At 44.3% G+C, this 22,195-nt stretch overlaps 1 protein-coding gene across 3 annotated transcripts in view; it reads left to right on the forward strand.

The window, feature by feature from the left end:
• BRAF (B-Raf proto-oncogene, serine/threonine kinase) overlaps positions 1 to 22,195 on the forward strand; it is a 121,870-nt gene that overhangs the window by 43,318 nt on the left and 56,357 nt on the right. For all 3 annotated transcript variants that reach the window (XM_048830666.2, XM_048830652.2, XM_048830642.2), the window contains exon 4: positions 20,948 to 21,051. In XM_048830666.2, coding sequence (XP_048686623.2) covers positions 20,948 to 21,051 — 104 coding nt within the window. The remainder of the gene's footprint in view (positions 1 to 20,947; positions 21,052 to 22,195) is intronic.

The following is a 22,195-nucleotide window of genomic DNA, read 5'->3' on the forward strand; positions in this document are numbered from 1 at the left end:
ATCAGGACAGAGTGTGGGGGGTAATAGGCGCCTACATAAGAAAAAGCCCCAAATATCAGGACTGTCCCTATAAAATTGGACATCCAGTCACTCTACTATAAGGTGGGTGCATAACTGGTTTGAAAACTATTTCCAGAGAGTAATTATCAGTGGTTCACGGTCATGCTGGAAGGGCATATTGAATGGGGTCCTGCAGGGATCAATTCTGGATCAGGTTCTGTTCAATAGCTTCATCAATGATTTAGATCTGGGGTTGGCAACCTATGGCACACATGCCAAAGACAGCAGCGTGCCATTAAAAATCCGGCCCGGCCTGCTCTTCTCCGCCCCCCGCTCTCTCCTTGCAGGACAGGCGAGCTCCCTCTTCCCCCACCTCTTCCCCCAGCTTGCGGGGTTCCTGCCTCTGCTTCTCTCCTTCCCTGTTGCCCATCAGCTGATGGCCCTTGCCAAGGAGAGGGAGAGGGAAAAGCAGAGCTGCAGTGCACTCACTGCTCCGGGGACCTTGGGGAAGGGGGTGGAATCGGCATATCCCCCCCTGCTGTGAACTGCTCAGGGCAGGGGGCTGGGAGCACTGCCATGACCCCAACCCCAGCTCTGACTTCGGCACCCCCCACACATACCCAGCCCCCTGCCCTGACTCTTGCACCCTCCACATCCCCACCCCCACCCTGAGCACCAAACGGGAGCTCCTGCCTCCCCCACATTCCCACCTGCACCCCTTGCACCAAATGAGAGCTGCCCAGGTAAGCGCTCCACACCCAAACCTCCTGCCCCAACCCTGAGCCCCCTCCCTCATTCTAGCTCCTGGCCAGACCCTACACCCCAGCCCTGTACTCAGTGCACTCCCACCCTCGGCTCAGTGCAGAGAGAGGAAAAGAATGGGCTAGAGCCAGGGAGAAGGTAGGTACCTACTCTATGTGGACAGGGCCGGGATCCCAGACCGGCAGTGGGCTGAGAGGGGCCGGCAGCCAGGACCCTGGCTGGCAGGAGCCGGCGGACGGAACCCCAGACCGGCAGCGGGCTGAGCTGCTCAGCCCACCGTTGGTCTGGGGTCCTGGCCGCCGGCCCTGCTCAGCCCACTGCCGGTCTGGGGTTTTGGCTGCCGGCCCCTTGCCAGCCGGGGTCCCAGCCACAGGCCCCGCTCAGCTCGCTGCCGGCCTAGGTGAACGGAACCCCAAGCCGGCAGTGGGCTGAGCGGGCTGGCGGTGTAAGATCAGCATTTTAATTTAATTTTAAATGAAGCTTCTTAAACATTTTGAAAACCTTGTTTACATACGACAGTAGTTTAGTTATATAATATATAGACTTATAGAGACCTTCTAAAAAAGGTTCAAATGTATTATTGGCACACAAAACCTTAAATTAAAGTGAATAAATGAAGACTCGGCACACCACTTCTAAAAGGTTGCCAACGCCTGATTTAGAAAATGGCACAGAGAGTACATTTCCAAAGTTAGTGGATGATACCAAGTTGGGAGGGGTTGTAAGTGCTTTGGAGGATAGGATTAAAATTCAAAATGATCTGGACAAACTGGAGAAATAGGTCTGAAGTAAATAGGATGAAATTCAATAAGGACAAATGCAAAGTACTCCACTTAGGACGGAACAGTCAGTTGCACACATACAAAATGTGAAATTACTGCCTAGGAAGGAGTACTGCGGAAAGGACTCAGGGGGTCATAGTATATCACAAGCTAAATATGAGTGAACAGAGTAACACTGTTGTCAAAAAAAGTAAACACCATTCTGGGATGTATTAGCAGGCGTATTGTAAACAAGACAGAAGAATTAATTCTTCCATACTGATTAGGCCTTAACTGGAGTATTGTGTCCAGTTCTGGGCACCACATTTCAGGAAATATGTGGAGAAATTGGAGAAAGTCCATAGAAGAGCAATAAAAATGATTTAAAGGTCTAGAAAACATGACCCGTGAGGGAAGATTGAAAAAATTGGTTTTGTTTAATCTGGAGAAGAGACGACTGCATGGGGACATAACTGTTATCAAGTACGTAAAAGGTTGTTACAAGGAAGTGGGAGAAAAATTGTTCTCCTTAACTTCCATGAATAGGACGAGGCAATGGGCTTAAATTGCAGCAAGGGTAGTTTAGGTTAGACATTAGGAAAAACTTTCTAACTGTCAGGGTAGTTAAGCAGTGGAATAAATTGCCTAGGGAGGTTGTGGAATCTCCATCAATGAAGATCTTTAAGAACAGATAAGACAAACATCTGTCAGGGATGATCTAGATCAGTGGTTTTTAAACTTTAGCAACCCGAGGACCCCCATTTTGATTTAAAAAATTTTGGGGACCCCCATCTCCTCGTCCCCCACCCCGCTTAGCCCTTGCCCTGCCCCCTTCACTGAGGCCCTGTCCTCCATCACTGGCTCTCCCCCACCCTCACTCACTTTCACCAGGCTGGGGCAGGCGGGGTTGGGGTGCAGGCTCTGGGAGGGAGTTTGGGTGCAGGGTGAGGGCTCTGGTTGGGCAGCGCTTACCTTGGGCAGCCCTGAAAGAGACCTGGACATTCCTCTAGCAGTGGCTCTTGGGTGGGGGGGAAGTGGTCTCTGCACACTGCCCCTGCCTGCAGGCACCGCCACTGCAGTTCCTGGCCAATGGGAGCTGTGGAGTCAGTGTTCGGGGTGGGGGCAGCGTGCAGAGACCCCCTGGACCGCTCCTCTCCCCCAGGGACGTGTCAGCCACTTCCAGGAGCGGCGCGGAGCCAGGGCAGGTAGGGAGCCTTAGTCCCACTGCGCCACCATTCCTACAATTGTATGATTCTGTGATTCATTCTCCAGTAGATAAGGTAATGCTACATATTAATATTAGTCTCCTCACCTGTCAAGGTTCCTTCCCCACTCTGAACTCTAGGGTACAGATGTGGGGACCTGCATGAAAGACCCCCTAAGTTTATTTTTACCAGTTTAGGTTAAAAACTTCCCGAAGATACAAACTTTGCCTTATTCTTGAACCGTATGCTGCCACCACCAAGCGTGTTAAACAAAGAACAGGGAAAGAGGCCACTTGGAGATGTCTTCCTGCAAAATATCCCCCCAACCCCTACACCCCCTTTCCTGGGGAAGGCTTGATAAAAATCCTCACCGACTGGTACAGATGAACACAGACCCAAACCCTTGGCTCTTAATAACAATGAAAAAGCAATCAGGTTCTTAAAAGAAGAATTTTAATTAAAGAAAAGGTAAAAGTAATCATTGCACACTTATGCCCATAAAACCTTTAACACACCACCATTTTGTATGTATATAAATATGGGTTTCTGTATTTAAAATATCACAAGTTAATCACAACAACAAAGGCAATGCAGTATTTACAAAATACCAGGCAACATGAGACTGTTTCCTAGACTTTTCTTTTATCACCAAGGCATTTAGGAATTCCAGGAGTGTGAGCGCTGTTCTGCATAGAGACAACAGTGCTTGTTACTCGGAGTTCTGACTTTTGTCACACCTTTCTCTAAATTAGAATACCAACCTTCTAATTACAGTAAAAGAACCATTTGATTTGCTCCTCTTCCCTAGGTGTGTGAACAGTGGGAGAACCAGATCTTACTTTTTGCTACTACCTAAGTGATTGACATAGGCTAATTTTATGCAGTACATAGTTGGATCCTTTCTGCTATTGTGTTCCTAAATTTCTTTGAGCAAGCTTTAGGTAATTAAGTTATCCATAATATATTTGTCCTATTTTGACTCTAGATTTGCATATTGCTTTCTGCAATTTATGTTCTAAGTTTGATATGCCTCAAAGTTTGCAAACTGTAACCATTGAGTTTCTACAGGCATTCAAGTAGTCCTACTGGTTTCACCTGTCAAGTGTGAGGAACTCTTCCTTCTTGGACATTTCAGACAGTCGAATAAACTAGTTTCTTACCACTACTCACCTTCTTTTTGATTGGCAGAACCTAATTGGATTAATCCAATTACAGCTACCCACACATTTATCAATCAAATATTGAAAGTGGAGTTCTTGTGCAGTCTGTGGCAATGAAGACGTACAAAATGGATCTGAATACTCTCGGTTATAATTTACCTGATATGTATAATGTAAACATATTGGGTATAATGCACCAGTAACTTCCAGGTAAACTTATTGATTTTACCGCACTAATCCTTCAGTAGATCTTATGCTGTCAATCTATCCAGGCTTCTCCTTAGTCCCTGAGGGGTTCCTGTGCTGCTTACACTCGGGCAGTCCAGTTCTTCCATTGATAGTAGTCACCCACTAGTTGAAGTAATTCTTCCCAGGTGATGCCAGTTCATTCAATATCCTCTGTCACTGACTTCTGCCAGTTCTTCTTTGGCCTTCCTCCCTTTTTCTTTCCTCTCTGGAATACCCAATTCAATGCTTGCTTAACATGTTTCCCATTTTCCATATCATGTAAATTTCCCATCCACCTGAGACTTTTCTTTGATATTTTCTTTCCATAAAATGTGTAATATCTTCCTCAGCCATCTGTGATGGGCAGCCTCCAATATCTCTTTTTTTGTTAACTACCTCTCTACTCCATACAGTAGCATGCTAAGTATAATCACATTGTATAATCTGGCCTTTAGTTTAATGTGGAGACCTCTGTATGAACAGATGTTGTTCATCCTTCTAAAAGTAGTGTTTGCTTTTCCTAATTTCATATGAATATCTTTATCGTAGCCACCTTCGAGTTTCATCACACTCCCCAAATAATAGAACTCTTCTATCTCTTTGATTCTTTTCTGTGTACACTCTTGCATCTATTGTGCAGTTTCTTACCTTCATAATCTTGGTTTTCTCTGTATTTATTTTCAATCCAATTTTTGCTGTTTCCTGTTCTGTCTCTGATGTAAGTACAGTCTTTTCTTTCCACATTATACTTAGTACAGTAATGTCGGTGGCAAACTCAAGGTTGTGTAACTCATCTCTGCACACCTGTTGTATACCACCAACATGCTTTTTGTTGCCTGCTTTATCACTCCGTCTGTTGCAAACACAGAGGATTGGTATTAACATGCGCTCTTGTCTAATTCCAGTCACAATATTGAACCACTCAGCTAGGCCTGTATCCGATCTGATTGCACGTCTGCTTCCATCATATAAACTCCTTATCATGTTGATCAGCTTGCCTGGTATCCGCCATGTTTCACAGGGTCTCTCTGTGGACACTATTGAATGCTTTCTTAAAATTGATTAAGATGGACTTTTGCCAAGCAGTAGCATTTTTGATTATCTGTCAAAGATTGAATATTTGCTCACAGCCTAATCTATCTGGATAATTGATGCACAGCTTTGAGAGAAATGCCAATGCTAAGTTAGAAATAGAAGAGGGACCATTAATAGCTGATGAAATTAAAACAACTATCAAAGGCTACAAACAGGGGAAAGCTCTTGGGGTTGATAGAATTCAAGCAGAAGTACTAAAGGTAGCAGGCAAAATTCTGAGTGAGCAGCTAGCAAAACTCTTAAATGAAATATGAGTGAAAGCACAAGTACCAAAAGACTGGAAAGATGGTATCAGCGTGGCATTGCCAAAAAGGGTGATCTTCATGCACGAACTGGAGAGGTACTTCTCTCAACCCTGGGTAAAGTTTTGGCTACCATTAAGCTGAATAGAATGAAGAAGGCAGTGGATGGAATATTATGAGATTGCTGGATGACTAAACTCAGATATCTCAGAGTAGGAATAAATGGTCATTTTTCAACATGGCAAAAGATTAACTGTACTGTGCCTCAGTTCAGCAATAAGATTTATTTAACATATTTATTAATTTCTCAAAAGGAGCTGAGGAGTGAAGTGAAATTTATAGTTGCCACAAAATGTAGGTACTTCAAATCTGGGGAAGACTGTGAGGAAAGCACCTTGAGCGGGGCCTAACTGAGCTATGTGAATGGGTAATGTGAATGGCCGCTGAAATTCAGTGTTGATAAATCCACAGTAATGCACACTGGAGGGAAAAATTTGAATTACTCCTATCATACTGGGATCTTTATTGATGGTATTGGCTCACAAAATGGATCTGAGTATCATTCGGACAGCTGAATGAAGATCTCTATTGTGTGCAGCTATGGTTTAAAAAAACAAAAAACCCTCAAAACATAGCATGTTAGGTTGCAGAATGAATGAATGACATGAAGACATGGCAATTGTCAGCAATCAGTTCCGGACATGTGGGGTCTGTGGTGTGCTTTGATCTTATAGGACTCTAACATCATTCTATTGTATTAAACTACTTCTGGTTTTTCCTACACCTTTGGCACCATAAATTATTCCCATCTATTAAACAAATTACTGCTTCATGATGACCATGTGAAAGAACAGTCACTAGTAATTGATGCCACTATCTATAAATAGCTCTAGAAGCATGATTAATGGAATGTTAAATCTTGCAAAGCAGATCAATTCTATTCAGCTTTGCTTTGGAAGGGGGTTTGTGTCACTGCAATGGAACAATGCCCCCAGGCCCTTTTTGTGAATATTGATGCTGTTTTAAGAATTTATTTTTTTAAACTACCGCTCTTGCTGGAGGTTAGAACATAAAGGCTGACCCCAAGATCCAATTGGGAAAAGCCACCTTCCTTCTAATTTTATGGAGGACATTTCTGTATGTTACCTATGTTTCACATATTGTCCAAAACCTTTACTTTTTATTTTCACAGGGAGCAGTTAATTTTACCCTGCACTGCTGTTAACAGATGATTGGCTAAATGTCCTGTGAACAGCTCTGGGTAAGAAATAAATGCCCAATGGCAGTCTGGATCTCAGATGTTTTAGCAAGAAAATAGCTGAAAGTTTTGAAGGCAGAAGTAGTTACTTTAAGCAACACCTTTTCTCTCCCCCCACCTTCCCCAAAGACAAACACCTGGTCTAATACAAACTGAATTTTGTATGACTAATAAATGGTAGTCACACACCATTTTACAAGAAAGAATCCATGGCTTTCCAGTGTGCTGAAAATGTGACAAAATATGACTGTCTAACTAGTATTTCCTAGTGATATTTCAAAATAGACTCCATCAGGTATAATATCCCAGACATTATAACTAATTCCACATGATGTACAGTACTAAAATATATGAAATTTGACAAAACTGAGCTAACATTTTTCATACAATTGCATGAGAAAAATAAATTTAGAAAATCAGGCCTTGTATTTAAAAATATCATAGAATCATAGATGATTAGGGTTGGAAGAGACCTTAGGAGGTCATCTAGTCCGACCCCCTGCTCAAAGCAGGACCAACCACAACTAAATCATCCCAGCCAGGAGGGCTTTGTCAAGCCAGGCCTTAAAAACCTCTAAAGATGGAGATTCCACCACCTCCCTAGGTAACCCAGTCCAGTGCTTCACCACCCTCCTAGTGAAATAGTGTTTCCTAATATCCAACCTAGACCTCCCCCACTGCAACTGGAGACCATTGCTCCTTGTTCTGTCATCTGCCACCACTGAGAACAGCCTACCTCCATCCTCTTTGAAACCCTCCTTCAGGTAGTTGAAGGCTACTATCAAAGCCCCCCTCACTTTTCTCTTCTGCAGACTGACTAAGCCCAGTTCCCTCATCTTCTCCTCATAAGTTATGTGCCCCAACCCCCTAATAATTTTCGTTGCCCTCCGCTGGACTCTTTCCAATTTGTCCACATCCTTTCTGTAGTGGGGGGCTCAAAACTGGATGCTGTACTCCAGATGTGGCGTCACCAGTGCCTCGATCTGCTGTCAATGCTCTCACTAATACAGCCCAATGTGCCATTAACCTTCTTGGCAACAAGGGCATACTGTTGACTCATATCCACCTTCTCACCCAGTGTAATCCCCAGGTCCTTTTCTGCAGAACTGCCGCTTAGCCAGTCGGTCCCCAGCCTGTAGCAGTGCCTGGGATTCTTCCGTCCTAAGTGCAGCACTCTATTAAGCACTTGTCCTTGTTGAACCTCATCAGATTTAGAAACAGTTTGAAATGACAAGATTGTTAGATCTCTGGTAAAAATAAATAGCCAAACTCTGTGCACTTTTTTTCTACAGAACTTCAGGTCAACATTGACAACATAAAGTTAAATTGGGAAAAAGAAATGAGCCAGCAGCTCACTCCTGAGGACTGGAGGAAGAATGTGGCTGACAGTGGCTAGCATTATAACTTCTCTCTCGTGGAGAGAAAACCAGTAGAAATTCTGATTCTTTTTGGAGCCTTGGTCCTTATTGTATTCCACTGAGGGTTATGTGCGTGCACTATGTGCCCGGAGCTGTAGCTTTTAAAAGTAGTACTGTTCGGCGGTCTGCACATGTGTCCTGTGCCGCTTCGTGTTCTCATCCAAGGCAATAAAGGGCACAGCGGGCTGCCGGCATCTCCAGTTCCTTCCCACCACCACATGGTCAGAGTTGGAGCTTCTATTTCTCTTGTCCTTGTAATACACTTTTCAAAACTATCCTTAGTACTGTTAGTAGTTTAGATTTATTTGTTCTGCATTTTTTGTTTGTTTGTTTTCTGTTCGATTCTTTCTTTCGTACCTGATTTAGGACTTGGCTTTGGTGGTGTTTGCCCCCGCTGGGCCTGGGTACTGGATTATGCCGAAGATGCAGTGGCTCAAAACCTGTGCGTACTGCCCTTGCTTGTTTTCCATCAATGACAAGCACCAACGCTGTTTGTACTTTGTGGGGGAAGCCCATATAGTGTCCGGGTGCAGTATCTGCCTTTCCTTTCCTGCCTGTACTCTGCAGAACTGGACTCTCCACCTCCAGGAAACACTTTATGGAAGCTGTCATGGGACTGGCATTGGATCCTGGTCAGTGAAGCCCCCTGTACATTGGCCTGCACAGGTGAAGAGCACCACCCTGCCACGGATTCTCCATCAGGCTCCGCAGGTACCAGTGCTAAGGACCCTGCATTGGGGGCAAACCAAGGAAGCATGCCCATAAGCATGGCAGTAAGTCTTCCTCCAAATCTAAGAAGGACTCTGCATCACCCATGGGGTTCTGCCATGAAGGAACCACGCATTCCAAGTCTCACAAGACCGAGAAATGGCTGTACCGATTGCCAGATCTGCCAGTACTGACTATGGGCCTGGCAACTCCACCAGCATTCCGAGAATCATCTGTCTCCAGACAGTTGCAGTTCCCGATATTGACTTCTCCAGCAGAACAGATACCATTGACCCCTGGGAGACTTGGAAATACGTCAGGTTCCCATGAGTTATTCACTCTAGAGGGACTACAGTCTCCATGGCTCTCAATCCGATCAACGGGTCGAAGGGACCCTTCCCCCACTAAGTTCCTGCTGCATCCCTTTCTGGTGGTTCCGACTGCACAGCCATTTGTTGAGGTTCTGACTCCTCTGATTGAGACGATACTGCTGTCTGACATGGTCCACCGCTCCCATTCTGGAAGCACAAGTGCCAGAAGGCTCTGACAGCACTGTAGCAGTTCCCCACCTTGCCTTACCCGCAGAGTTGGTATCCGGTACCATGGTCAGAGGCTATACAACAACAGGGTAAACCAAGCTGGCCATACTGCAGCTTGTGGCCCCCATAATCAACCTCCAAATGATCCCACTTGGATTGGGAGAACTCCCCCACTTCATCACCGCAACCTTGTTAGGTAGGCACTCCAACATAGTGTTGGATGACACACTGATTAGTCCGATTCTGACGGTACCAATGGATCTGGAGAGACATCTCTCATCATCTCCAGACATCATCTCTTCAGTCCCCTCCTCCCCACCCGGACAACTATAGCCAGTTCCAGGAATTGCTGTGGAGAATAGCCAGTACCCTGGAAATTTCCGGAGAGGAGGTACAAAACAGTCAACACTACCTGCTTGATATCTTGCACGCTTCAGTGCAGACGAGGATGGCCCATCAATCAACAATGCCATCTTCCAGCCAGCATGCACTGTGTGGTACACCGTGGCCACGTGTGCACCCACCCCAAAAGGGTCTATGTCCCCACCAAAGGGTCCAAGTTCCTGTTCTCTCATTCTCCACCAAACTCATTGGTCATCCAGTCGGCTTCAGTGTGTTCCAAACAACAACACCCCCGCTTCACCCATCCGATAGAGAGGGTAAAAGCCTAGACCTCATGTGCAGAAAGATCTTCTCGATGGGACTCCAGTTTTGTTTGTCAAATTACTTAGCCCTGATAGCCAAATATGATTTCATTAACTTTGGGCGATTGGCTGAGTTCACAGACAAGCTACACTTGCAAGATTGCAACCAATTCCAGGCAGTTTTGCAGGAAGGCAAGTTACTTGCCAGGTCAATGGTACAGGCTACAGTGGACTCCGCAGAGCTGGCTTCCCATATCCTGGCAATATGGATTGTCAGGAGGAGGGAATCCTGGTTACAGCCCTTTGGCTTCCCAGGGAGGTGCAAAACATTACAGAAGACTTCCCATTCGACAAATAGCATCTCTTCAATCAGAAGACAGATGAGTCCCTACGCTCCCTAAAGGACAATAGAGCCATTCTAAGGTCTCTCGGTATCTTCACACCAGCACTCAAGAGGAAATTCTACCACCTGCCCCAATCATATTGTTACAGGGTCCCACAGCTATACCTACAACGCACCTATGAGCCTCCTTAAAAGCACCTTAAGATTCACAGACCCCATCAACCTATATCAACTACCCAGCTATCAATGCAACAGACCAAAACATCACGTAAGCAGTATTTGAATGTCTTTAGAGAGTGGTCAACCACTCCGTACACCAATGCCCATTTTGTCTACCTCCTTCAGGGGCCGCCTCAAACTCTTTCTGTCAACTTGGAAAGCTATAACAATGGATAGTGGGTCCTAGATATCATCTAGAGTGGCTACATCATAGAGTTTATGGCGACGCCCCCATCTTTCCCTCTTCCTCTGTCCACATGCATAGAACACCCATGTGACAATCTCCTCCAACTTGAGGTTGACTCCCTATTGCAGAGGAGAGCAGTGGAACTAATCCCAGACTCCTTTCAGGAAACAGGGCTCTATTCGAACTACTTCCTGGTCCCCACAAAGTCTGGAGAATGGAGACCGATATTGGCTCTCCAATGCCTCCACTGCTCGCTTTTTCCAAACCAAGATTTTGCATCGTCATGCTCACAACAATCAGTCCCTCATTAGAAAAAGGCATGTGGTTTACAGCTCTCCATATGCAAGATGCCTACTTCCATATCAATATACACCCGACAGAATGTTCCTGAGGTTGGGGTGGGGTGGGGCCTCGGCATCTTCGATACAGGGTCCTACCGTTTGGACTCACCACTGCCCCATGAGTAGTCACAAAAGTTTTCTTGGTGGTGGCATTTCATCTCAGACATCAAGGAATCTTCGTTTTTTTCCATATCTGAATGACTGACTGATAGGAGGACAGTCCAAACAAGAGGCCCAGAATCAACATCCCAACTACTTCTACTCCTCTCCTCCTTGGGAGTCAATGTAAACATTGAAAAATAAACTTTAAACCCTACACAATCCCTGGAGTTCATAGGAGCTCGCGTAGATGTGACTTTCACCCAAGCTTATCTACCAAGGCAAAGATTCCAGACAATGAGGGAATTAATCACTTTTTGGTGTCTTCCAACCCTTTAGTTTTGGCCAAAATCTCCCGCTGTCTTGGGACACATGGCAGCCTGCACATACGTCATGGCCTTCACTCGCCTACATCTGCGGTGCCTTCAGCTCTGGCTACAAAGGGTGTACTCCTCCGTGCATCAACCCATGCAATGCACACTCTGCTCCACATGCCACCAGAAGTTCTCTCCTCTCTCTAATGGTAAATGAATCTGCTAAAGGGGGGGAAAGATCCCGAGTATACTGTGTGTGTATAAGCTATACACCTTTGAGAATGGTGCATCCACACCATACTCTTTTGACAGCTTACCTACTGGGCACCCAAAACATGATTGCCAATGTCCTCAGCAGAAACTGTACAACTGACCGTGAATGAGAGTCGCATGACTCTGTAATTGCTGGGGAACCCCAGTGAGAGATCTTCTCGCATCCCATAGCAATACCAAATGCACCCAATATTGTTCAAGGGGAGGAGTTGGAACTCAATCACAGTGGATGCCCTAGTCCTCGATTGGTCATATCTGACAGATTTTGCCGCCCCCGCACTCCTCGTACCACAAGTGATCCACAAGATCAGATGGGAGAAAGCAAAAGCCATCCTTACTGCCCCCTAATGGCCTCACCAATTTTGGCTCCTGGTTCTCCTCTGCATGTCGAACAACCCCACACTCACGCTTTGGACATTCCTGGAGCTACTGACCCAACATAACAATAGACTCGGACACCCCAACCCGCACACTCTTCGTCTGATGGCTTGGTTTTTGGATGGACACCTCCACTAGCACAGGAATGCTCACTGGCAGTGCAAGATGTCCTCTGAAGCAGCAGGAAGTAGTCCACAAGACGCTCGTATCAGGCCAAATGGCTGTGTTTCACTGCCTAGGCTACCCAGAAGGGCCTTGTCCCTGAAGTGGTGGACATCCCACTACTCTTGGATATTTCCTTAATCTCAGGGACTCGGGACTGGCTCTCAGATCCATTAAGGTGCACACAGCTACCCTTAGTGCTTTTCACCCACCAGTGGATGGCCATTCAATCTTTACCCACCCGTTAACTGTATGGTGCTGGAAGGGTCTTCTGCAAAAATACCCTATCATTCAGCCTATCGCTCCCCCAATGGGATCTTAACCTAGTCCTCACCTTGTTGATGTCCGCCCCCTTCAAATCTATGACCTCATGCTCACTATCTCTCCTTTCCATGAAAGTAATTTTGCTCGTCACCATTACATCAGCAAGGAGGGATAGTGAACTGGGAGCCATGATGGTTAACCCCCCCCTTCACCACTTTCCATATAGACCAGGTCTCTTTACAATTTCACCCCAAGTTCCTATCCAAGGTGGTTTTCCAGTTCTACCTCAATAAACCCATACATTTACCTTCCTTCTTCCCCAAGCCTTATGCCTTAAATGAGGAAAGATGGTTCACTCGATAGTTGTTCGAAGGGCATTGGCTTTTTATCTTGATCAGACAAAGCCCTTTCAGAAATCTCCTCGGCTTTTCATTGCCATAGCAGAGAGAATGAAAGGGAAAGCCATTTCCATCCAGAGAATCTCCAAGTGAGTCTCAGGGTGCATTACATGCGGCTATCAATTATCGGGACGATCTACGCCTGAAGGGATTCAGGGTTTTTCCATGAGAGTGCAGGCATTAACTATAGCTGCACTCCACAACGTGCCCTTCGCAGACATATGCAAGGCATCCACGTGGAGTTTGGTACGCACCTTTTCCATACACTACGCTGTAATGTATGGTTCTGCATTGGACGCTTCGTTCAGAGGAGAAGTCCTCCATTCCACAGTCTCCTCGCACCATCCTCCCACATAAGCACTGTTTGTTAATCACCCTCTCTGGAATTCAATAGGGACCATCACTCAAAGAAGAAAACAAAGTTACTTACCTGTAACTGAAGATGTGTGGTCCTGATCTGTATTCCAAATTCATCCTCCTTCCCCTCTGCTCCGGATTCAACAGCTTTGCAGTAGAGAAGGATCTGGACATGCTGGTGGCCCACTGCATCCTTTATTGCCTCAGGGGAGACCACAAGGTGGCACAGGGTGCATGCGCAGACCACCAAACAGTACTGCTTTCAAAAGCTTTGACTCTAGGCATGTGGCACATGCGCATAACCCTCAGTAGAATACAGATCGGGACCATGTATCTCGAAGAACCTCCCGTTACAGGTAAGTAACCTCATTTTACTTTTGGCATGCCAGTCTTGCAAACAAAATTGACACAGTTCATAGTAAAATACTAAAAAGGATACCATGGTGTGTGTCATGACCTGCCCCTTCCTGGGACCATGCCTTGTTCAACACCAGTGGCTCTAGGGGACTGTCCCTCAGCTTCCTCTCAGGACGCTTGCCTGTGAATATTGGGCAATCCTGGCTGCTTCTCCTAACTCTACTTCCAGGGCCATGTAGATTTCTTCAAAACTACTACATCTCTGACTTCTGGGTTTGAAAAACCACTCAACTTTTATTTAACCTGATTAAACATAAAAGAAACATACCAATAGCTTTCAGTAACCCTTTTCTTTCTTACTCCCAGAGGGAAAACCTAATCTTATAAGAGCCCTGCAGTGCTTCCCTTCCTGATTGCTGCCTATTTGTCTGATCTCCTCTCTGGTCCTGTTTCCTCTCCTCAGGAGCCAACCAAAGACCCTTCAAATTCAAAGCCCCGAAGTATCAAATGAGCAGTTTGGATGAAGCGTCCATCCAGGAGTCCATGTCTCTGTGCACTCAGTAGCATATGTGCTTTTTGCCTTCATCCAGCAAAATAACCCATCATATAGTTTTGCTTAACAGCATGGAACCAGCTTTCTATCTCCTGGGAATGTCCCAAAGTGAAAGAGCTGATGTTAGGAAATGGATGCAAGAGTTATTTCAGGGGTATAGCCCCATATCCTCTTATTACAGTGTTACAGGAATTTAACACAGATTTACTGAAATAAAGCATTTCTAGACACCTGCCTAGATCCTTATGACTGCAGTTAATAAATGTATTTCAGCCATATGGTTGCAAATACACATAACCACTTTGCAAATATTTGATAAGAACATAAGAACTGAGAAATGGAACAATTGATTGTCTAAATAGATTAATTTGAGCTACAGCCCTGATTCAGGAAGGTTTTTAAGCACAAGTAATCCTGTTCATTTCATTGGGACTACTTACACCTGTAAAGCTAGGCACATGGCTAAATACTTTCCTGAATGTTTGATGAAAGGTGCGTCAAATGGGTTAAACTGAGTCATTTGTTAAAAATGATGGAACTTACTTTTTTTTTTTAAGTACTTAATGCAGCTCACAATCTACACTGCCTTATCTCTGCCTTATCCCTTATAATATATATTCAGTACCCTCTCCTTCTGCTTATGTAAGAAAATAATTTGTCCCAGCAACAATTCTATTTATCCTTGATTAAAAAATATTAGCTGAGGCTCAGAAGGAGAACTGGCCTGTTAAATTTCTCTTCTGGTTTTACTTGAGATTGTCTCAAACTGCACGTTGGGAAGAGTGCATATAAGTAACTTAGATTCAGAAAAAATAAGTCACTAGACTTCTGGAAATAATACAAACATGAGCAATGCACAGCTTGAGTTTATAAGGAATAAATATTGCCAAACTAACTTAGTTTATTTTTTTATATAATTACAGAATAAATGGATAAGACGGGAAAGTGATAGATAAGTGAATTTTAATAAAGCATCGTATGTAGTCTCAGTGAAACCAAAGTCAAAATTTAGTTCAGCCTATCTTGGATAGGAATATAAAGGTATGGATTAGAGCTGGTCTGAAACTTTCCAGTGAGCAGTTTGCTGTCAGAAAGGTTTGATTTGATGGAATTGAAACATTCTGTGGGAACATGCCAATTCATTCAAAAATTTTAATGGAAACCAGCTAGGTTTGCCCCAGCCAACTGGCTCCAAGTCCTGTTCTCCCACACCTCTCTTTCCTCATTGGCTCCCAGTCCTAGTCTCTACCCCTACAGCTCCCAGTCCCAGCCTCCCCTACCTCCTCACCCAACCAGTCTTAGCCTGCCCTATTCTCTCCCAGTATCCTTGCCAGACCAGACGCAGTCTCCCTCCTTCAAATCCGAGTCACAGTTTGTCTCCCACCCTCCATCCCCCCAGTCTCACTAGACTCCTTGTCCCAATCTACTCCTTCCCTCGTCTGGCTTTCGTCCTTCTCCACACTGTCTAGATCGCCACCAGGGGTATCACTGAGAGCACAGGATAGACAGGCTCCCTGTTCCCAGACCAGAACAGCCATTATGGGTAAAGCCTTTTGAACCCCCTGGGCGGGAGCAGGCTCATTTGCTCTGTGGGGATGGTGTATGCACAGTCAGGTCAGCATGAGAAGCTGGAAGGGGATGGAGCATGCTCAGTGAGGATAGAATTTTTTGAGGTTTTAGGTGTTAAGCTCTAGTAAATTTCTAAAAAAGAAAAGGAGTACTTGTGGCACCTTAGAGACTAACCAATTTATTTGAGCATGAGCTTTCGTGAGCTACAGCTCACTTCATCAGATGTTTACCGTGGAAACTGCAGCAGACTTTATATACACACAGAGAATATGAAACAATACCTCCTCCCACCCCACTGTCCTGCTGGTAATAGCTTATCTAAAGTGATCAACAGGTGGGCCATTTCCAGCACAAATCCAGGTTTTCTCACCCTCCACCCCCCCACACAAATTCACTCTCCTGCTGGTGCTAGCCCATCCAAAGTGACAACTCTTTACATAATCAAGTCGGGCTATTTCCTGCATAGATCAAGGTTTTCTCACATCCCCCCCACCCCCATACACACACAAACTCACTCTCCTGCTGGTAATAGCTCATCTAAACTGACCACTCTTCAGGTTTAAATCCAAGTTAAACCAGAACATCTGGGGGGGGGGGGGGGTAGGAAAAAACAAGAGGAAACAGGCTACCTTGCATAATGACTTAGCCACTCCCAGTCTCTATTTAAGCCTAAATTAATAGTATCCAATTTGCAAATGAATTCCAATTCAGCAGTTTCTCGCTGGAGTCTGGATTTGAAGTTTTTTTGTTTTAAGATAGCGACCTTCATGTCTGTGATTGCGTGACCAGAGAGATTGAAGTGTTCTCCGACTGGTTTATGAATGTTATAATTCTTGACATCTGATTTGTGTCCATTTATTCTTTTACGTAGAGACTGTCCAGTTTGACCAATGTACATGGCAGAGGGGCATTGCTGGCACATGATGGCATATATCACATTGGTGGATGTGCAGGTGAACGAGCCTCTGATAGTGTGGCTGATGTTATTAGGCCCTGTGATGGTGTCCCCTGAATAGATATGTGGGCACAATTGGCAACGGGCTTTGTTGCAAGGATAAGTTCCTGGGTTAGTGGTTCTGTTGTGTGGTATGTGGTTGTTGGTGAGTATTTGCTTCAGGTTGCGGGGCTGTCTGTAGGCAAGGACTGGCCTGTCTCCCAAGACTTGTGAGAGTGTTGGGTCATCCTTTAGGATAGGTTGTAGATCCTTAATAATGCGTTGGAGGGGTTTTAGTTGGGGGCTGAAGGTGACCGCTAGTGGCGTTCTGTTATTTTCTTTGTTAGGCCTGTCCTGTAGTAGGTAACTTCTGGGAACTCTTCTGGCTCTATCAATCTGTTTCTTTACTTCTGCAGGTGGGTATTGTAGTTGTAAGAAAGCTTGACAGAGATCTTGTAGGTGTTTGTCTCTGTCTGAGGGGTTGGAGCAAATGCGGTTGTATCGCAGAGCTTGGCTGTAGACGATGGATCGTGTGGTGTGGTCAGGGTGAAAGCTGGAGGCATGTAGGTAGGAATAGCGGTCAGTAGGTTTCCGGTATAGGGTGGTGTTTATGTGACCATTGTTAATTAGCACTGTAGTGTCCAGGAAGTGGATCTCTTGTGTGGACTGGACCAGGCTGAGGTTGGTGGTGGGATGGAAATTGTTGAAATCATGGTGGAATTCCTCAAGGGCTTCTTTTCCATGGGTCCAGATGATGAAGATGTCATCAATATAGCGCAAGTAGAGTAGGGGCTTTAGGGGACGAGAGCTGAGGAAGCGTTGTTCTAAATCAGCCATAAAAATGTTGGCATACTGTGGGGCCATGCGGGTACCCATAGCAGTGCCGCTGATCTGAAGGTATACATTGTCCCCAAATGTGAAATAGTTATGGGTAAGGACAAAGTCACAAAGTTCAGCCACCAGGTTAGCCGTGACATTATCGGGGATAGTGTTCTTGACGGCTTGTAGTCCATCTTTGTGTGGAATGTTGGTGTAGAGGGCTTCTACATCCATAGTAGCCAGGATGGTGTTGCCTACAGACAGCCCCGCAACCTGAAGCAAATACTCACCAACAACCACATACCACACAACAGAACCACTAACCCAGGAACTTATCCTTGCAACAAAGCCCGTTGCCAATTGTGCCCACATATCTATTCAGGGGACACCATCACAGGGCCTAATAACATCAGCCACACTATCAGAGGCTCGTTCACCTGCACATCCACCAATGTGATATATGCCATCATGTGCCAGCAATGCCCCTCTGCCATGTACATTGGTCAAACTGGACAGTCTCTACGTAAAAGAATAAATGGACACAAATCAGATGTCAAGAATTATAACATTCATAAACCAGTCGGAGAACACTTCAATCTCTCTGGTCACGCAATCACAGACATGAAGGTCGCTATCTTAAAACAAAAAAACTTCAAATCCAGACTCCAGCGAGAAACTGCTGAATTGGAATTCATTTGCAAATTGGATACTATTAATTTAGGCTTAAATAGAGACTGGGAGTGGCTAAGTCATTATGCAAGGTAGCCTGTTTCCTCTTGTTTTTTCCTACCCCCCCCCCCAGATGTTCTGGTTTAACTTGGATTTAAACCTGAAGAGTGGTCAGTTTAGATGAGCTATTACCAGCAGGAGAGTGAGTTTGTGTGTGTATGGGGGTGGGGGGGATGTGAGAAAACCTTGATCTATGCAGGAAATAGCCCGACTTGATTATGTAAAGAGTTGTCACTTTGGATGGGCTAGCACCAGCAGGAGAGTGAATTTGTGTGGGGGGGTGGAGGGTGAGAAAACCTGGATTTGTGCTGGAAATGGCCCACCTGTTGATCACTTTAGATAAGCTATTACCAGCAGGACAGTGGGGTGGGAGGAGGTATTGTTTCATATTCTCTGTGTGTATATAAAGTCTGCTGCAGTTTCCACGGTAAACATCTGATGAAGTGAGCTGTAGCTCACGAAAGCTCATGCTCAAATAAATTGGTTAGTCTCTAAGGTGCCACAAGTACTCCTTTTCTTTTTGCGAATACAGACTAACACGGCTGTTCCTCTGAAACCAGTAAATTTCTAGTGAGCACGTGCAAACTGTGATTTTTTTCAAAGGCTTATAACCTGGCCAGATTTGGGTGAGTTTTCACAGGGATGGCAAAAGGCACAGCCCTGACATAAAGGCCACCCCCTGCCAAATTTCAGGTCCCTGGCCAATGCTAGAGCATTTCAAAGAAAAGGTCTCAAAAAATTGTTAACATGGGCATAATGTATTTTTCCCTAGCTGCCCTCTTGGAAATGGTTAAACCATTTTGGTTGAAATTTTCCAGTCGAAATCAGTGTGAGGCAGACACCTAGCAAGGAAAATTTCAACCCAAACCGTTAAAGTTTAGCAATATTATAAGCATTTGAACTCAGGGTCTTATAATGGGAAATGTTGGACAACCTTAATAATAGGCTTTGCTACAAGTCCCACCTGTAACAGTTTGGCTAAGTAACAAGTACATGGGGGCAGAAGGGGGGAGAACATAATTCTACAAATAATTGAAGGATGGGGTGTAAACACTATAAAGAGGGAGGTTGGTGAAATGGTGTATTTTGGAATAATGGGGTGGATTTATGGAAGCAAAGGTCTAGGCTGTTTAGCAAGAGAAACTTTGACACACATTTGTCTGTAAAATAGTTTCTACATTGACAGGGAGAAGCACCGTGACCAAGAAGGTCACTTCCATTTCTTTCTTCTAGGAGAGCATACATATAGAGGATAGAAGTGCAATAGGTAGTATAACCTCAGTAAAGTAGCATTCACCAGGACACTTGAAACAGGATTGTCATTGTTATCTTTAAGTAGGAGAGACAAGCTTCTATTTACCTTTAGAATTTTTAAATATTAGCTGCTCAACTGAGCCCTGATCCAAAATCCTTTAAAGTTAATGGAAAGACTTCTGTTGACTTCAGTGGGCTTTGGATCGGGCCCCTGGTAAGCTGTAAATAATTACATTTCATGTGGTCTGACTGGCTTTTTGGTTAGTTAAGGCTAAGGAGTTTCCTAGCATAGAACTGGCTCATTACAGAAAAAATAAAATACCAGGGATGAGCAGAAGGGAAAGTACTGTTGTATATATCAGCAAATGAAACCCTGTTCAGTAAATAGCACCAGAAGTATTGAAATGGTAGTGTTAGATATGTTTAGACACCCTAATATATCTTATCCTTTTTTGATTGCTTAAAGAACACTGTCAATTAAAAATCACAGTTTGTTCTTAAAAAGCTTAACTACTGTTACAAGAAACACCTAAGATCACCGTAACTGGAAGAGATTAGAGGAAAAATTATGTTAGAGAATTGTATAGTTTGTGCATTTCACAATACTTTGTGTTTGGTCAATTTTAATCTGTTTCCTTTGTATTCAGCTACTCCTCTTTGCTCATGTGGGTCAAATAGCAAAAGGGGAAAGAAAAATATTCTTTACAAATAGGAAAATGTGTCTTTAGAATCACAAATATTGGCTGGGGCCTCAAGGACAGATGTGTTACCTGACACCACTATTTGTTCTTTTTTTCCTCTTTTTAAATGGACTAGATTTGAAGTTGGTATTTTCCGTTTAAGATATCTGTATTTTATTTCAAATTTTATTTTATAAACTTGTGGCAAGTAGTCCAGTTCAAGCTAGTTCATCCAAGCCTATTGCCTGTTTATTTTTAGTTCCAAATGACACATCACTCCACTTAATTGCAGTACAAGCTCTTCAAAATTATCATATGTATAAATAGCTTTTAGTTACCTATCTCTTTGCCATCTCTGTTGCAAAATGGGAAAGATAGAAGGTCACCCAGGGTCAAGTCAAGTTTTCTCTCTCAAATGTCAGTAGAAATTTAAGGTGGCACTCACGTCCAGCTGAGCTTGGTTTGATATGAAATTCATAATGGTGTGGTTTGTAGGCAGTTTACACAATGTCCACAATGTGCAAAGTACTTTGAGAAATTATTATTTAGGATTCTATGAAGTGCTGTAAAAATGAAAATTGTGGTGCTTTGAACATTTTGTGTACTTTTTAGGGAGTGGAACATTAGTTTGCTTCAACCATGAGAATGAATTATAATCTCTTTCTCTAATGCTTATGTCTTATATTTGACCTTGCAGGTTCCAGCAAGATGTGGGGTGACAGTCCGGGACAGTCTAAAGAAAGCTCTGATGATGAGGGGTCTTATCCCAGAATGCTGTGCTGTTTACAGAATACAAGATGGGTATGGTTTATGTGGGGTATGGGTTTTTTTACGCTATCAGGGTTCTTTCTAGGAGTATACCAGCATGGGCCAATTCCATCCAACATTGTGAAGGTAAAGATCAATCTCACTAAATTCAGAGTGAACTATTTAGTTTGTGCTAAGATGGTTTGGGCCAACACAAAATACGGGGTGATAGCCACAAAACTGTGCCTAGAAGAAGGCTATGACATATGAAAAGTTTATGGGAAAATGTTTAACCTCCACCCCTTCTTGGATGCCCTTAACAGAATGCAACAGGCTGTTATTCCTGAGGTCTATTTTAGCTGAAAAACTATGAGAAAACATCTTATTTTAAACTATGAAGTAGGGTTGTTTTGAATTTTTAACTTTTATTTGGTTTTACTTGAACTGGGTTTCAAAGTAAATAGCTCTTAATATGAATTTCCATCCTTAAACTTCTAATTAAAATCCTACCATTCTCCCAAATTAGTAAACCCTCTGAAAGTCTGTTATGGGGACAAATGAGAAAGACAAAGTAGGGGAAGTGATATAAATCTATTCACCTAAATTTGGGTTATTGCTGATTATGTACTCTATGGGCTTGGCTACACTTGCGAGTTAGTGCACATTAAAGCAGCCCCAGGCGCCCTAGCTCACTACCCATCCACACTGGGAAGACACGTAGAGCGCTCTGACTCCATGGCTAGAGAGCTCCTGGAACTCCACCGCGGCAAGTGGAATAACGTTTGCTGCGCCTTGGCTATAACCCCTGGGCGTCAGTGTGAAAGAGGTGTTGCATTACTGCACTCTGATCGGCCTTTGGAAACGTCCCATAATCCCCTTAAGTCAAGTGGCCACTCTTGTCTTTTTTTTGGAATCACTGCAGGAATGCGGATATGCCTTTCAAAGCTCAGTTTCTGACAGCTGGCTGCTTATCTGCTCTGAGACAAAGCAACCATTAGTGTGGAATGCTGTGTGTGTGTGAGAGAGAGAGAGAGAGAGGAAGGGGGGTCTGCTGCTGTCTGAACTTACAAGACAGCATGCTCACACGCTCTCATCACCCCCAAAACCCACTTTCTCTATATACACACAACACACTCCCTGTCACACTCCACCCTACCCCATCCAATTTGAAAAGCACGTTGCAGTCACTTGCATGCTG

Source organism: Caretta caretta, chromosome 1 (genome assembly GCF_965140235.1).
Source record: "Caretta caretta isolate rCarCar2 chromosome 1, rCarCar1.hap1, whole genome shotgun sequence".
Lineage (NCBI taxonomy): Eukaryota > Metazoa > Chordata > Testudines > Cheloniidae > Caretta > Caretta caretta.